The sequence below is a fragment of the Rattus rattus genome, chromosome 14, assembly GCF_011064425.1.
Source record: "Rattus rattus isolate New Zealand chromosome 14, Rrattus_CSIRO_v1, whole genome shotgun sequence".
NCBI lineage: Eukaryota > Metazoa > Chordata > Mammalia > Rodentia > Muridae > Rattus > Rattus rattus.
The window spans coordinates 32,878,801-32,891,459 of NC_046167.1; the positions used below are offsets into that span (position 1 = coordinate 32,878,801).

At 38.0% G+C, this 12,659-nt stretch overlaps 1 protein-coding gene across 7 annotated transcripts in view; it reads left to right on the plus strand.

Annotated features, from left to right (window-relative positions):
* The window catches only part of Arid4b (AT-rich interaction domain 4B), a 125,671-nt gene that overhangs the window by 77,119 nt on the left and 35,893 nt on the right, over positions 1 to 12,659 (plus strand). For 4 of the 7 annotated variants that reach the window (XR_004385765.1, XM_032884655.1, XM_032884656.1 and 1 more), the window contains 3 exons: positions 1,851 to 2,091; positions 2,614 to 2,789; positions 10,155 to 10,415. Coding sequence is in view for 6 of the 7 variants with exons in the window: in XM_032884655.1 (XP_032740546.1) it covers positions 1,851 to 2,091; positions 2,614 to 2,789; positions 10,155 to 10,415 (678 nt within the window). In the remaining variant the exon portion in view is untranslated. The remainder of the gene's footprint in view (positions 1 to 1,850; positions 2,092 to 2,613; positions 2,790 to 10,154; positions 10,416 to 12,659) is intronic. The other 3 variants (XM_032884659.1, XM_032884660.1, XM_032884657.1) reach the window with 2 other exon arrangements.

Genomic DNA, 12,659 nt, shown 5'->3' on the forward strand with positions numbered 1-12,659 from the left:
CTGCCTGCCTGCCTGCCTGCCTCCCTCCCTCCCTCCCTGTCTGCCCGCCTCCCCCAACCCCCAGCAGCTAACAATTACCAATAGTTCCATAACTTGGGTGGGATTGAGTACTCAATTTGGTCTGGTTTTGTCTTACATAGGCTTTGTACATTGTATTACAACTACTTTGAGTTCATGTATGTAGCTCCCCTGCTGTGTATAGAAGACAGTTTCTTTGTAGTCATCCACTACGATAGGCTGTTACACTCCTTACATTCCTTCTTCCACAGTGGTTTCTGAGTCTTGGAAGGGGAGTTGCTATATATTCATATACACATATACATGTATTTTTTCTGAATAGGACTGAGCATTCTGCAGTCTCTTATTTTCTGTACCTTAGCTACTATTTGTGGACCATTGTCTACTGCAAGTAGAAGTTTCTTAGGTGATCTGTGAGTGTAATGGTAAATTATTAGTTTAATATATGTCCATTAAGCCAAAGATTAATAGGTTCTCCTTTAGGGTTTGTGACCTAATGACACAGGTTCTTAGCCTTGTAGTGGTACCCAGGTATGGGTTTTGCTCTGTAGAGTGAGACTCACAGGAAGCAGTTGATTGCTCCCACAGTGTTTGTGCCACTGTTGCCCTAGAGGGCACGTTTTCCAGGCCACAGTCATCATTGTAGCTGGAAACGTTAAAATAGTTGGGTGTGATTAAGGATTACTTTTCTCCTCCCGTAGTTTACTTAGCACCTTTCAGCACTATAAAAGACAGCATTTTGGGATGAGATATCCACGTTTCTAGTAGCATGAATCCTATAACTCAAGCATGTGGTGTCTTCAGTAGTAGTATCTTGCTCTCCAGTTCTGAAGGGTAACCAAGAGCAGTTAGGTAATAGCCTAAACTTAAAATGTTTCAGGGGTCTATTGACTGTCAGGCCTATAGCCTTCAAAGGCAGTAAGTAACTCATCCCCACTGGGCTTTTCATTTGTTATCTTCTGGTGTCTAGTAAAAGGGCATTGTTGATCGATTACTGCGTAATGTGTTTTTAAAAGGTCTTTGTTATTTATTCCCTCTTCTAACACACCTTCCATTCCTTCACCCCTGTTTAACTCTTCCTGTTCCATTATTCCCTTTTAAACTTTTTATACAAGTGTATTCAATCCCTTCCCTTAAAGGTCCCTTCTTGGGGTTGGGGATTTAGCTCAGGGGTGGGGCGCTTGCCAAGGAAGCCCAAGGCCCTGGGTTCGGGCCCCAGCTCCAAAAAAAAAAAAAAAAAAAAAGGTCCCTTCTTTTGGTTTCTTAGTAACCTCAGACCTTTGTGGGTATTTCAGATGAAGTGCACATATTCTGAAGATTGAACATTAACATCTACAGACAACGGAAAACCTGATGTTTTTCTTTCTGGGTCTGGTTTACCTCACTTAGAGTGATTGTTTCCACCTCCATTCATTTACCTGTGACTTTAAAAAGTCAATTGATTTTATTTGATACATTGTTTAAAATGGGGGGTGGGGTGTTTCTGGGCATGGTGGCCCATGTCTGTAACCCCAGAATTTGGGAGGCTTGAGATAAGAGAGCCAATAATTTTAGGGTTACACATTTAGTAATTTTTCTCTCAATAAAAGATGGAGATGTGTTAAAATGATCATATAACCTAAGACATGAATGCATATTAACTAACAACTTTGTAAAGTGGCCACTGTAATGCATCTGAGTGACCTCCAGGAGGCTTTAGCATCTTCTCCAGCTTCAGGCCACCACCCCCCCCCAATGAAACAAAAAGAAAACAAACTAAAGTAACCCCACACACTATTCAGTAATGTATTTGAATGTTTCTTGCTAAATGTATCGTTTTTGCATATTTCCAGGTACTTATATGGCTTTGAGGAGTACTGCAGGTCGGCAAATATTGATTTTCAGATGGCATTGCCTGAGAAAGTTCTTAACAAGCCATGTAAAGATTGTGAAAATAAAGAAATAAAAGTTAAAGAAGAAAGTGATGCAGAGATCAAAGAAGTAAATGTGGAAGACAGTAAGAACATGATACCAAAAGAGGAGACGCCTGCTGAGGATGAGAGTGAAAGAAAAGAAAATATCAAACCCTCTCTGGTAACCATAAACTGTTAATTGTCTCATCTGTCATCTAGATAGATTTTCTAATCATTTGTGAAGTTCCTCCAATCAATTTATTAGCTTTCTATGCATTGTTATTCTTTTTTTTTTTTTTTTTCCTTTTCTTTTTCTTTTTTTTTCGGAGCTGGGGACCTAACCCAGGGCCTTGCACTTCCTAGGCAAGCGCTCTACCACTGAGCTAAATCCCCAACCCTGCATTATTATTCTCCATTGTACCTTTTTTAAGGGTGTTTGTTAATTTTTGATTTGATGAGGATTAAACACAGTGCCAAACTCTTCTACTGAATGTTTCTGAAATGTTATTTTAGGATAGTTATTAACCAGACAGGCTTAGCAGTTTTATATGATATGTTCTTTAAAATGCAAGAATATGCTGACATTATCAGTAGTAATAGCTGTAACATATTGGTTGACACCTCTTGTTGCTGACAGCTAGAATCATTGATTTAGGTTTAAGTTTTTACTGTTGTTGGTTTAGTTCTTCTGGTCTTTCTCTAGGGAAGTAAAAAAGGCTTATTAGAATGTATACCTGCACAATCTGATCAAGAAAAAGAAGCTAACATTACAAAACTAGAAGAAAAGGAAAGCTTGGAAGAGAAAGACAGTGCCACAGCTAGGGCCGAGGAGGCCCTCAGCACAGAGGTAGATGCTGAAGAAGAGCAAGCACGATCTGGGTAAGACACTTGCTCTGCTTCTGATACGGTGTGGTTGGATGCAGCCTTCTTATTTGGTCTTGTGAATGTTTGAATCTAAATTGATTTATGATGTATAGAAGAATCATTTGCATTTGTTAAGAAAAATTGATTCTTTCAGAGACACCACTAATGTGAATTGTTGAAAAGATCATATTTTTTGATCTATTCTTGCTCTCATCATAGAAACCTATAAATAATTTTCTTGAGGGAACAGTATTCTTTACTGCACTAAGGTCTGCTCCTGACTGGGTAATGAAAGTTACAAAGATGACACAGAAACTGTTGGGGCTTCGGGTGTCTGTCTCTTAAGCAGAAAGTGTATGGGTCGTTTTGGCTGTGTGTGATGAGTCATACTTACTTGATTTGGCTACTTGGGAATGTTGACTTAAGTGGTCTATTGGTGGGTTCTTAGCTTTGTAAGAATCTTTGGCTTTCATCTCTGAGATTTTAGAAAAAAATGATCTAAGTGCTAGTTACTCTTTTCAATAAGTGAAACCAACTTTTTCATTTTTGGATTTTTAAAATACAGCTCCATTATACAAACAGGGAAGAAAAAACAAAACTAAATGTGCCCAGGTAAATATAGTAAGGAAATTTATTTTCTTCTCTCTGTGTATGTGCATAGTTGAAGTATACTTCCCTGCCGTTAGAGATTATTACAGTTTAGAAACTTAGTAAAGATTGGGGTTTTTACCTGAAGGATGTTGATCTGTTTAGCTTTATAAATAGAAAACAATACGATATGATGCCTTGGTTATATTGTTTTGATTGGTTTTTGGTATATAAACTTTCCCTGATTGGCGACCACCAAGAATTTTATCTGTCTTAACTCCATATTCTGGTTATAGGAGATTAAAAAGGTTAATACTCATAAGATGCTCTGGTTGGTGTTTGTTCTTTGGTATCTGTTTGTTACACTGTGTCTTTTTTTTTTTTTTTCTTTCTCGGAGACAGGGTTTCTCTCTGTGTAGCCCTGGAATTCTCTGTAGAACAGACTGACCTTGAACTCACAGAGAGCCCTCCATCTCTGCTCCAAAGTGCTAGGATTAAAGGGATGTGCTACCATAGTCCCTCTTTATTTACATTTTAAATATTATCCCCTTTCCCAGTTTCCCCTCCAGAAAACCTCCCATCTCATCCCTCCATCCACTCCATCCATGAGGATGCTCTATCAATCTGTTGGTTGCCATATTTTTCTATTGACAGTGCCCTTTGCCTTAAAGAAGCTTTGCAATTTTAGGTCCCATTTGTCGATTCCTGAGTTTAGAGCATAAGCCACTGGTGTTCTCTTCGTAAAATTTCTCCTGTGCCCATGTGTTCCAGGCAGTTCCCCACTGTCTCTTCTAGTTTCAGTGTACCTGGTTTTATGTGGAGGTCCTTGATCCACTTGTACTTCAGCTTTGTACAAGGAGATAATAAGAGTTGCAGTCTTCTACATGCTGACCACCAGTTGAACCAGCACCATATGTTGAAAATGCTGTCTTTTTTTCCTACTGGATGGTATAACTCCTTTGTCAAAGATCAAGTGACCGTAGGTGTATGGTTTCATTTCTGTGTCTTCAACTCTATTCCACTGATCTACCTGCCTGTCTCTGTACCAATACCATTCAGTTTTTATCACTATTGCTCTGTAATACAGCTTGTGGTCAGGGATGGTGATTTCCCCAGAAGTTCTTTTATTGTTGAGAAGTTTTCACTATCCTGTGTTTTACATGAATTTGCAAATTGCTCTTTCTAACTCTATGAAGAATTGAGTTGGAATTTTGATTGGGATTGCATTAAATCTGTAGATTGCTTATGGCAAGATGACCATTTTTACTATATTAATCCAATCCATGTGCATGGGAGATCTTTCCATCTTCTGAGATCTTCTTCAATTTATTTTTTTCAGAGGCTTGAAGTTCTTGTCATACAGATCTTTCACTGGCTTGGTTAGAGTTGACCCCAAGGTATTTTATATTATTTGTGACTATTGTGAAGGGTGTCATTTCCCTAATGTCTTTCTCAGCCCCATTTGTCCTTTGAGTAGAGGAAGGCTACTGATTTGTTTCAGTTAATTTTATATCCAGTCACTTTGCAGAAGTTGTTTATCAGCTGTAGGAATTCTCTGGTGGAATTTTTAGGGTCACTTATGTATACTATCATATCATCTGCAAATAGAGATATTTTGACTTATTCTTTTTCAGTTTGTATCCCCTTGACCTCTGTTTGCTGTCTAATTGCTCTGGCTAGGACTTAAAGTACTATATTGAATAGGTAGGCAGAGAGTGGGCAGCTTTGTGTAGTCCCTGATTTTTGTGGGATTGCTTCAGTTTTCTCTCCCTTTAGTTTGATGTTGGCTACTGGTTTGCTCTATACTGCTTTACTATGTTTAGGTGTGGGCCTTGCATTCCTCATCTTTCTAAGACTTTTATCATGAAGGGGTGTTGAATTATGTCAAATGCTTTCTCAGCATGTGATAAGATGATCATGTGGCTTTTTTCTTTGTTTATATAGTGGATTACATTGATGGATTACCATCCCTGCCTCCCTGGGATGAAGGTGAATGATCATTTTGATGTGTTCTTGGATTTGGTTTGGGAGGATCTTATTGAGTATTTTTATTTATTTATTTATTTTTTTGCTACTCATAAGGGAAATTGGTCTGAAGCTCTCTTTGTGTCGTTTAGGTATAAGTGTGATTGTGGCTTCATAGAAGGAGTTTGGGTAGTGTTCCTTCTGTTTCTATTTTGTGGAATTGTTTGGAGAGTATTGACACTAGGTCCTCTATGAAGGTCTAATAGAATTCAACAGTAAATCCATCCGGTCCTGGACATTTTTGGTTGGGAGACTTTTAATGACTGCTTCTATTTCTTTAGGGGCAATGGGACTGTTTAGATGGTTTATCTGATTTTGATTTAACCCTGGTATCTGTATAGAAAATTGTCCATTTCATCCAGATTTTCCCGTTTGGTTGAGTATATATAGTCTTCTGTAGTAGGATCTGATGGTTTTTTGAATTTCCTCATTTTCTGTTGTTATATCTCCCTTTTCATTTCAGATTTTGTTAATTTTGATACTCTTTCTGTGCCCTCTGTTTAGTCTGGTGAAGTGTTATTTAACTTTCTTGTTGATTTTCTCAAAGAGCAAGCTTCTGGTTTTGTTTATTCTTTGTGTTCTTTTTGTTTCTCCTTGGTTGATTTCAGCCCTGAGTTTGAGTATTTCTTGCCATGTACTCCTCTTGCGTGTATTTGCTTCTGTTTGTTCTAGAGCTTTCAGGTGTGCTGTCAAGCTGCTAGTGTATGCTCTCTCCTGTTTCTTTTTGGAGGCACTCAGAGCTATGAGTTTTCCTCTTAGCACTGCTTTCATTGTGTCCCATAAGTTTGGGTAGGTTGTGCCTTCATTTTCATTAAATTCTAAAAAGTCTTTAATTTCTTTATTTCTTCCTTGACCAAGTTATCATTGAGTAGAACATTGTTCAACTTCCATGTGTATGTGGGCTTTCTGTTTTTTTTTTTTTTTGTTTGATTGTTTTTTTTTTTTTTTTGTTATTCAAGACCAGTCTTAGCTCATGGTGATCTGATAGGATGCAAGGGATCATTTCAATGTTCTTCTATCTGTTGATGCCTGTTTTGTGACTGATTATATGGACTGTTTTGGACAAGGTACCCTGTTGTGCTAAGAACGTATATTCTTTTTTTTAGGATGAAATGTTTTATAAATACCTGTTAAATCCATTTGGTTCATAACTTTTGTTAGTTTCACTGTGTCTATTTAATTTCTGTTTCCGTGATCTGTCCATTGATTAGATTGGGGTGTTGAAATCTTTAACAATTATTGTGTGAGATGTTATGTGTGTTTTGAGCTTTAGTAAAGATTCTTTTATAAATGTGGTTGCCCTTGCATTTGGAGCATAGATGTTCAGAATTGCAAGTTCATTTTGGTAGATTTTTTTCCTTTGAGGTATAAAGTATAAAGTCTCCTTCCAAACTTTTGGTTGAAAGTCGATTTTATTACATATTAGAATGGCTACTACAGTTTTTTTTCTTGGGACCATTTCCTTGGAAAATTTTTATTCCAGCCTTTTACTCTGAGGAAGTGTCTGTCTTTGATTCTCGGATTTTGTGATCCTGAAATCCTGGCTGTGTCTGATCTCCTAGGAGTGGAGCCTCCTCTGTGATCCTGTGATCCTGTGATCCTGGGAGTTTCAGAGCACCTGGGAGTCGGGCTTCCTCTGGATGGTACTTGGTGTGGAGCCAGTCCCCACGGGTCAGACCAGGAGGAACCGTGCCCTTTGCTGGGTGGGGGTTCTTGTGTCCCTGGGTCCTGGGAACCTAGTTATTCTGGGTTTTTGGGCAGAAGTTGTGGCCTCTCCTGTGATCCCGGGAGTTTCAGAACACCTGCGACTCGTGGAGTCACTGCAGAACCAGCGCCCAAGGTCTGCTCAGGGCACTGGTTCAGACTGGAAGGGAACCTATGCCAGTGGCTTGGCAGGGATTCCTGTGTTTCTGGATCCCAGGGGTCCCAGTTACTCTTGGTGTTGAGGCAGTTGTGGCCTCCTCATCTCTGATCCTTCGAGTGTTAGAGGACCTGGGAGTTGGGCTTCCTCTGGGTGTTGTGGGAGTGAGTGAGGATCCAGCACCCAAGGTCTGCTCAGGGCACTGATTCAGACTGGAAGGGCACACTGTGGCTTTTTTATGACGATGACAATGATATAAGTAGAGTAATAATGTCAAACCAGGAAATTCTGGCATTTCTCTGTTGTGAAAGTTTTATTTTGATGTAGTTTGTTTTCCAAACAGTGTTCTGAAGAACATAGCTAACTTTAGAACTGTCAGGCTTGCTCAGGGGGTAAAAGCATCTGCCCTACAAAGTCTGACTGCCTGAAGTAGAGCCCTAGAAATCAGTGAGAAGAGAACCAACTCCCCCAAACTGCCCTCTGACTCACATACTCGCCCTCACACACTCGCCTATGCTTGTACTCATATAAAACATACGTTAGCACAATGATCTTTAAAGGACAAATAACATATATGTGTGTGTACTTGTATGTAATATATATATGAGCTTAGTTTTTAATGAGTGTGTTGGTTGTAATGGGTACTTTCAGGAAATTCCTTTCTATGCTCATTGACTTTTGAATTTGACAGTAGTGCCTTTGAAAAAACAGAGCTGTTTTCCTTGATTAATTGCCAGTATCTATGTTGTTTGCTTCTTTGAACTTCCAATGTATAGTTTAATAAAATTTTGTTTAGTTTTGTATCTGAGGTTGATTTTAAGTACAAATTTTTAAATTTTTGATTGGTCTGTTAAAATTTCCAGTGTACTGTTTCCACAACCATGCGTAGGATGTCTTCATGTCTGATAATAGTGGCATGTGCCTAGTGGCCTCACTGTACTCTTTGATGTATGAGTCGGGTATTTTCATTGATTATTTTGGTGCTTGCTCTTCTTTGTACCGTGCTCACCATTACTCCCTTTCTCTCAGATGTTCACGGTGGAGTCCTAAAACACGGACAAGCCGTATTTTTTCAGAGTGCTCTCCTAGCAGTTTTAGTGTGTTATATAAATAGCATAAATGAATACAAATTCGTTTAATGTTCTTAATACTTATAAGGCCATCTCTGATGATTTTGTACTTACCTTTGCTGATTAAAATATTTCATGCTAGAAATGCTATTGATTGTTAAATAACAGTTCATGCTCTTCGTTTCAGATGAAAGCTGTATTCAGTTAAGTCTAGATTTCTAAATACTGACTGACTTGACTCTATTCTCCTGTTTCTTTGTGTGGAGTTTCTGAGAACAGGGCCTTGCTATCTTGCCTTTGATCAAGAGATTCTCCTGGCTTAGCCTCCTGAGCTCTAGGATTATAGGGTTGAGCTGTCATTTCAGACAAAGTTGATAGATTTGTGAACTCACTTGTCATTCCATTTTATCTGTTAGTTTTCTCATTACATATGTAATTATATAATAAGAAATGATAGCTGAGACATGCTGTCAGTCAAAAGATTTTTATGAAAGAGTTTAAAGCTGAAATTAGTACCACAGGGGCTTTTCTATATCTATTTTCTTATAATTACACATCTCCAATGTGTATGAAGGGACAGATCCTCTGTGAGAGACTTGCTGTTAGTGCACTCACATTGCAAAGCAGACAAACTGCCCAAATATAACACTGGATTTTACATTGAAATTTATTTTATATAAAACTAGTGATTGGTAAAGATTCAGAATTGGAGGTTTTTAAAAACCTTTTCAGTACAGATTTATGGATAATGTAAGAAGAACATAAAAGCTGACATAGTGATGAACTCTGGAGTCTGTGGCAGGAGGATCAAAGTTGAAGGCCAAGCTTGCCTACATAATGAGACACTGTCTTAAAATTCCAATGAAAAAGAAATAAAGGAATATAAGTGTCTACTCTTAGGATCTCTGTGATATTGAGGTGATGAAAATAACTTAGTGTTCCTACTATGATCGTTTGTGTTTCTGTTTTCTATATTTGGAATTGACCTCTAAATCTTCCTACTTTTTAAGAAGCTTTCATGTTGAAAGAATCTATGCCAGAAAAATTCAATAAATGTCTGGTAAAATTGTGATACTTGCATAATTTATGTGACCATAGTAGAAAATCCCTGTGAAAGTTAAAATTATATTTCATTTACTTCAACATTTGAGAATCTGTTTTGAGCATGTCTTAACATTACCATTAATTAGTGAATATTTTGTTTAAACATACTAATGTTGGACATGTTTGTTTTAAAGTAAGTTTCCATCAGAAAATGGTAATGAAGTAAGTGTGTGTGTGTGTGTGTGTGTGTGTGTGTGTGTCCATAAACTGAGTTGTAAAGCACTTCTGTAATAAAATATGAGAGAGTGCTTAGGCAGCCAAACTAGTTTCCTATTGTTCATCACAACTTATATTCCTTTGGTGAAAATCAGTCAAGGAATCAATCAGTCAATCAATTAATCAATCATCAATCAATCAGTCTTAATCTCTGTCTTTCTGTCTGTTGTTTGAGCAGGGTCTTTCTATGTAGCCTGGACTGACCTGTGAACTCACATTGATCCTCCTGCCTCATCCTCCAAAGGACTGGGATTACAGTGCAGGATTTTCTTCTTTTTTTTTTTTTTATGTACTTATTTTTGCTTCTTATTTTTCCTCTAAAACTATCTTTCTGACACTTGTCCTCTCATACAGGTTTTAGTTTTAAATACTAAATTGAAATTCAGAGCATTTTGTACACACGGAACCAGCTGTTCTGGAACAATCACAGCCACGATTTTTATCGGTATATGTGGTTTGGAACTGAAACTCATGAAGTAACTTTTATTAACTCTTCAATTTTTTAAACCTTTCAAGAGATGAAACCAATAAAGAAGAAGATGAAGATGATGAAGAAATAGAAGAGGAGGAGGAAGAAGATGAGGAAGAAGACGAGGATGAAGATGATGATGACAACAATGAAGAAGAGGAGTTTGAGTGCTATCCACCAGGCATGAAAGTCCAAGTGCGGTATGGACGAGGGAAAAATCAAAAAATGTATGAAGCTAGTATAAAAGATTCTGATGTCGAAGGTGGAGAGGTCCTTTACTTGGTGCATTACTGCGGATGGAATGTGAGGTAACTTGAGTTTCAGCTAGTGATTATTACAAACACTTTTAAAATACTTTTCTATTTAAAAACTTACATAACAAATTACAGACTTACTAGTACTCTAACTGAACACATTAACATTAAAAATATCAAGCTTTTAGCCTGTTAATACCTCACTCGATGACACCCTACCACTCTACTTCGTGTTTTCAGCACTTCACAGACATCTTTAGTAAATGGAAAGTAGGTCTAGACAGTTAAGTCTAATACATGTTTAATAGAGTATACACTGGAAAGAAATGATAGGAAAACCTCACAATGATAATGGGTTTTGCTTCTTGACTTCATCATATCATTACCAGGCTGCCTGCTTTCTCCACTTAAATCCTCACACTCTTCTTTGTGGTCTTCCAGATTTCAAAGTCTGAATTTCTTAAGAAGCATCACTAATTTTTTTAAAAGACCTTATTATCAGCAGCTATATTAGTATCTTTTCAGAAGTCATAGGACCTTATTTGTGTCTTTGAAACCAAAGCTGGAAAATAGCAGCAAATGTGCTAAGAGTGAACCTTCCTACTGCTCCTGAGTCCAGCCAGTGAAAGACAAAGCAGAGGTCCAGGCCTAGGTGTGGTCAGAGACTTAAGATTTTTATCTTGCCTAATTTTGGAGATTTAATCCGAAGAGACTTTTTCAGTTTTATCTAAAATTGAGAAGTCAATTTTTAAGGCAAACCACTTAGTTGTCTTTTCACAGTAACTTCATTAACTTTGGAATGTTTATTGTTAGGTAGTAAATTAAATGTATGAAATCTAGTTGTAGTTTGTGAAATTAGGCTCAGTCATTTCTATTGGTGGTTTTTTCAAGGGAGTCCTCGTGTTTTTCAGGAAAAATACAGTTATCAGGCTTTATAGTTAAATTTATTCTTGGAGAAGAGGTATGGCTTATGGTCAAGTACCCACTCAGTACTGTGAGTCCTTCAATTCAGTCCCTGCTGTCCCTTAAACACAAACATGAAGCTTAATGTTTGCGGGAAATTCTAAGAAAACATTTCAAATTCTCATTTCTTAGTAGCATACCTTTTGTTCTGTTGTAACAGCAGTAAGTTCTGCAAGTGTGACCTAGGATCTGATTGCCTTTCCAATTTGAGGAAAGTATAATTTTATGTATTCATATATAAAAGTATATGTATGACTTTTAAAACACTAGGAAGAATATGGCAACTTGAGTCAGGAAGGGAGTTCAGAGACTGAATTTCTGATAAAGAAGGTAGTAAAAGTGTGGATTTCAGGATGCTTTCTTACCAGGGCTTTGAAGTGTAGTTGTTCTGAAGCATAGACTTTGCCAGGTGGTACGTGGTACCCTGCATGGAGTCTGTCTCATAGCTGTGGCTCTTCTGTCTGTATTGTATGCAGTTCTCTCATTGACAGGTTGGCTGATAGGAGAAACCTCAGATTGTTCTGTGGTCTCGTTGTTGGACGGATTTCATCTTACTGAGTAAAGGTGCTAAGGAGGTCTTGTTCTGCCCTCAGGTACTTGCAGACGTAAGTGTGAATTAGGAAGCCTGAGGGCCGAGCCACCCCAGCTCCAGGACCACCACAGGAGTAGAAAGGCTTGCTGTCTCTCAGCTGTCTCCATCCTTCATTCCTAGTTACTTTGCTGATTTCTACACAGAAGCAATATTTCCTCTTGGCTTATATCAAGTGCTTGAAATTTCATGACCGATGAACAGGATTTAGGCACTGTCCAGATTCCACAACATTCAGGCTCAATTATCTTTACTAATTGGCTTCCTAAGCAAAAGCAAAGGAAACAAAATATGGAGGAAATCATTTCACACTTTAAATCATCATATTTTCTAATTTTTTTTTTTAAAGAAGAGATTGACCAAAGAAAAGCATAGGTAGTTGGGTTGCAGAAGGTACAGAGGATATTCAGTACTTCAGTTTTGAAATTGATAGAAAGGAAGATTTTAAGTTGAGGCATTCAGATTTGTAATGACCCAGGAAGGGAAGCGAGACCTGATCCAGCAAGCCATGCTTATGTTATTAAGACAGATGCCATCTGTTCTGACCTCAAGCAGTTCTGTGTTAAGAACTTTGCAAAGAAGATCCTAACAATCTCGATGAAGACCTCTGGGGTGGATCTGCATAACTTCTGCAGCACAGAGGACAGGACCGTGCTTCAGCACACTTAACAGTTAATCTTCTTAGTGAGCATGCCAGTGTCCCCACTATTCTCTGTAGTAATTACCAAAGAGTGCCCTAGTGATGA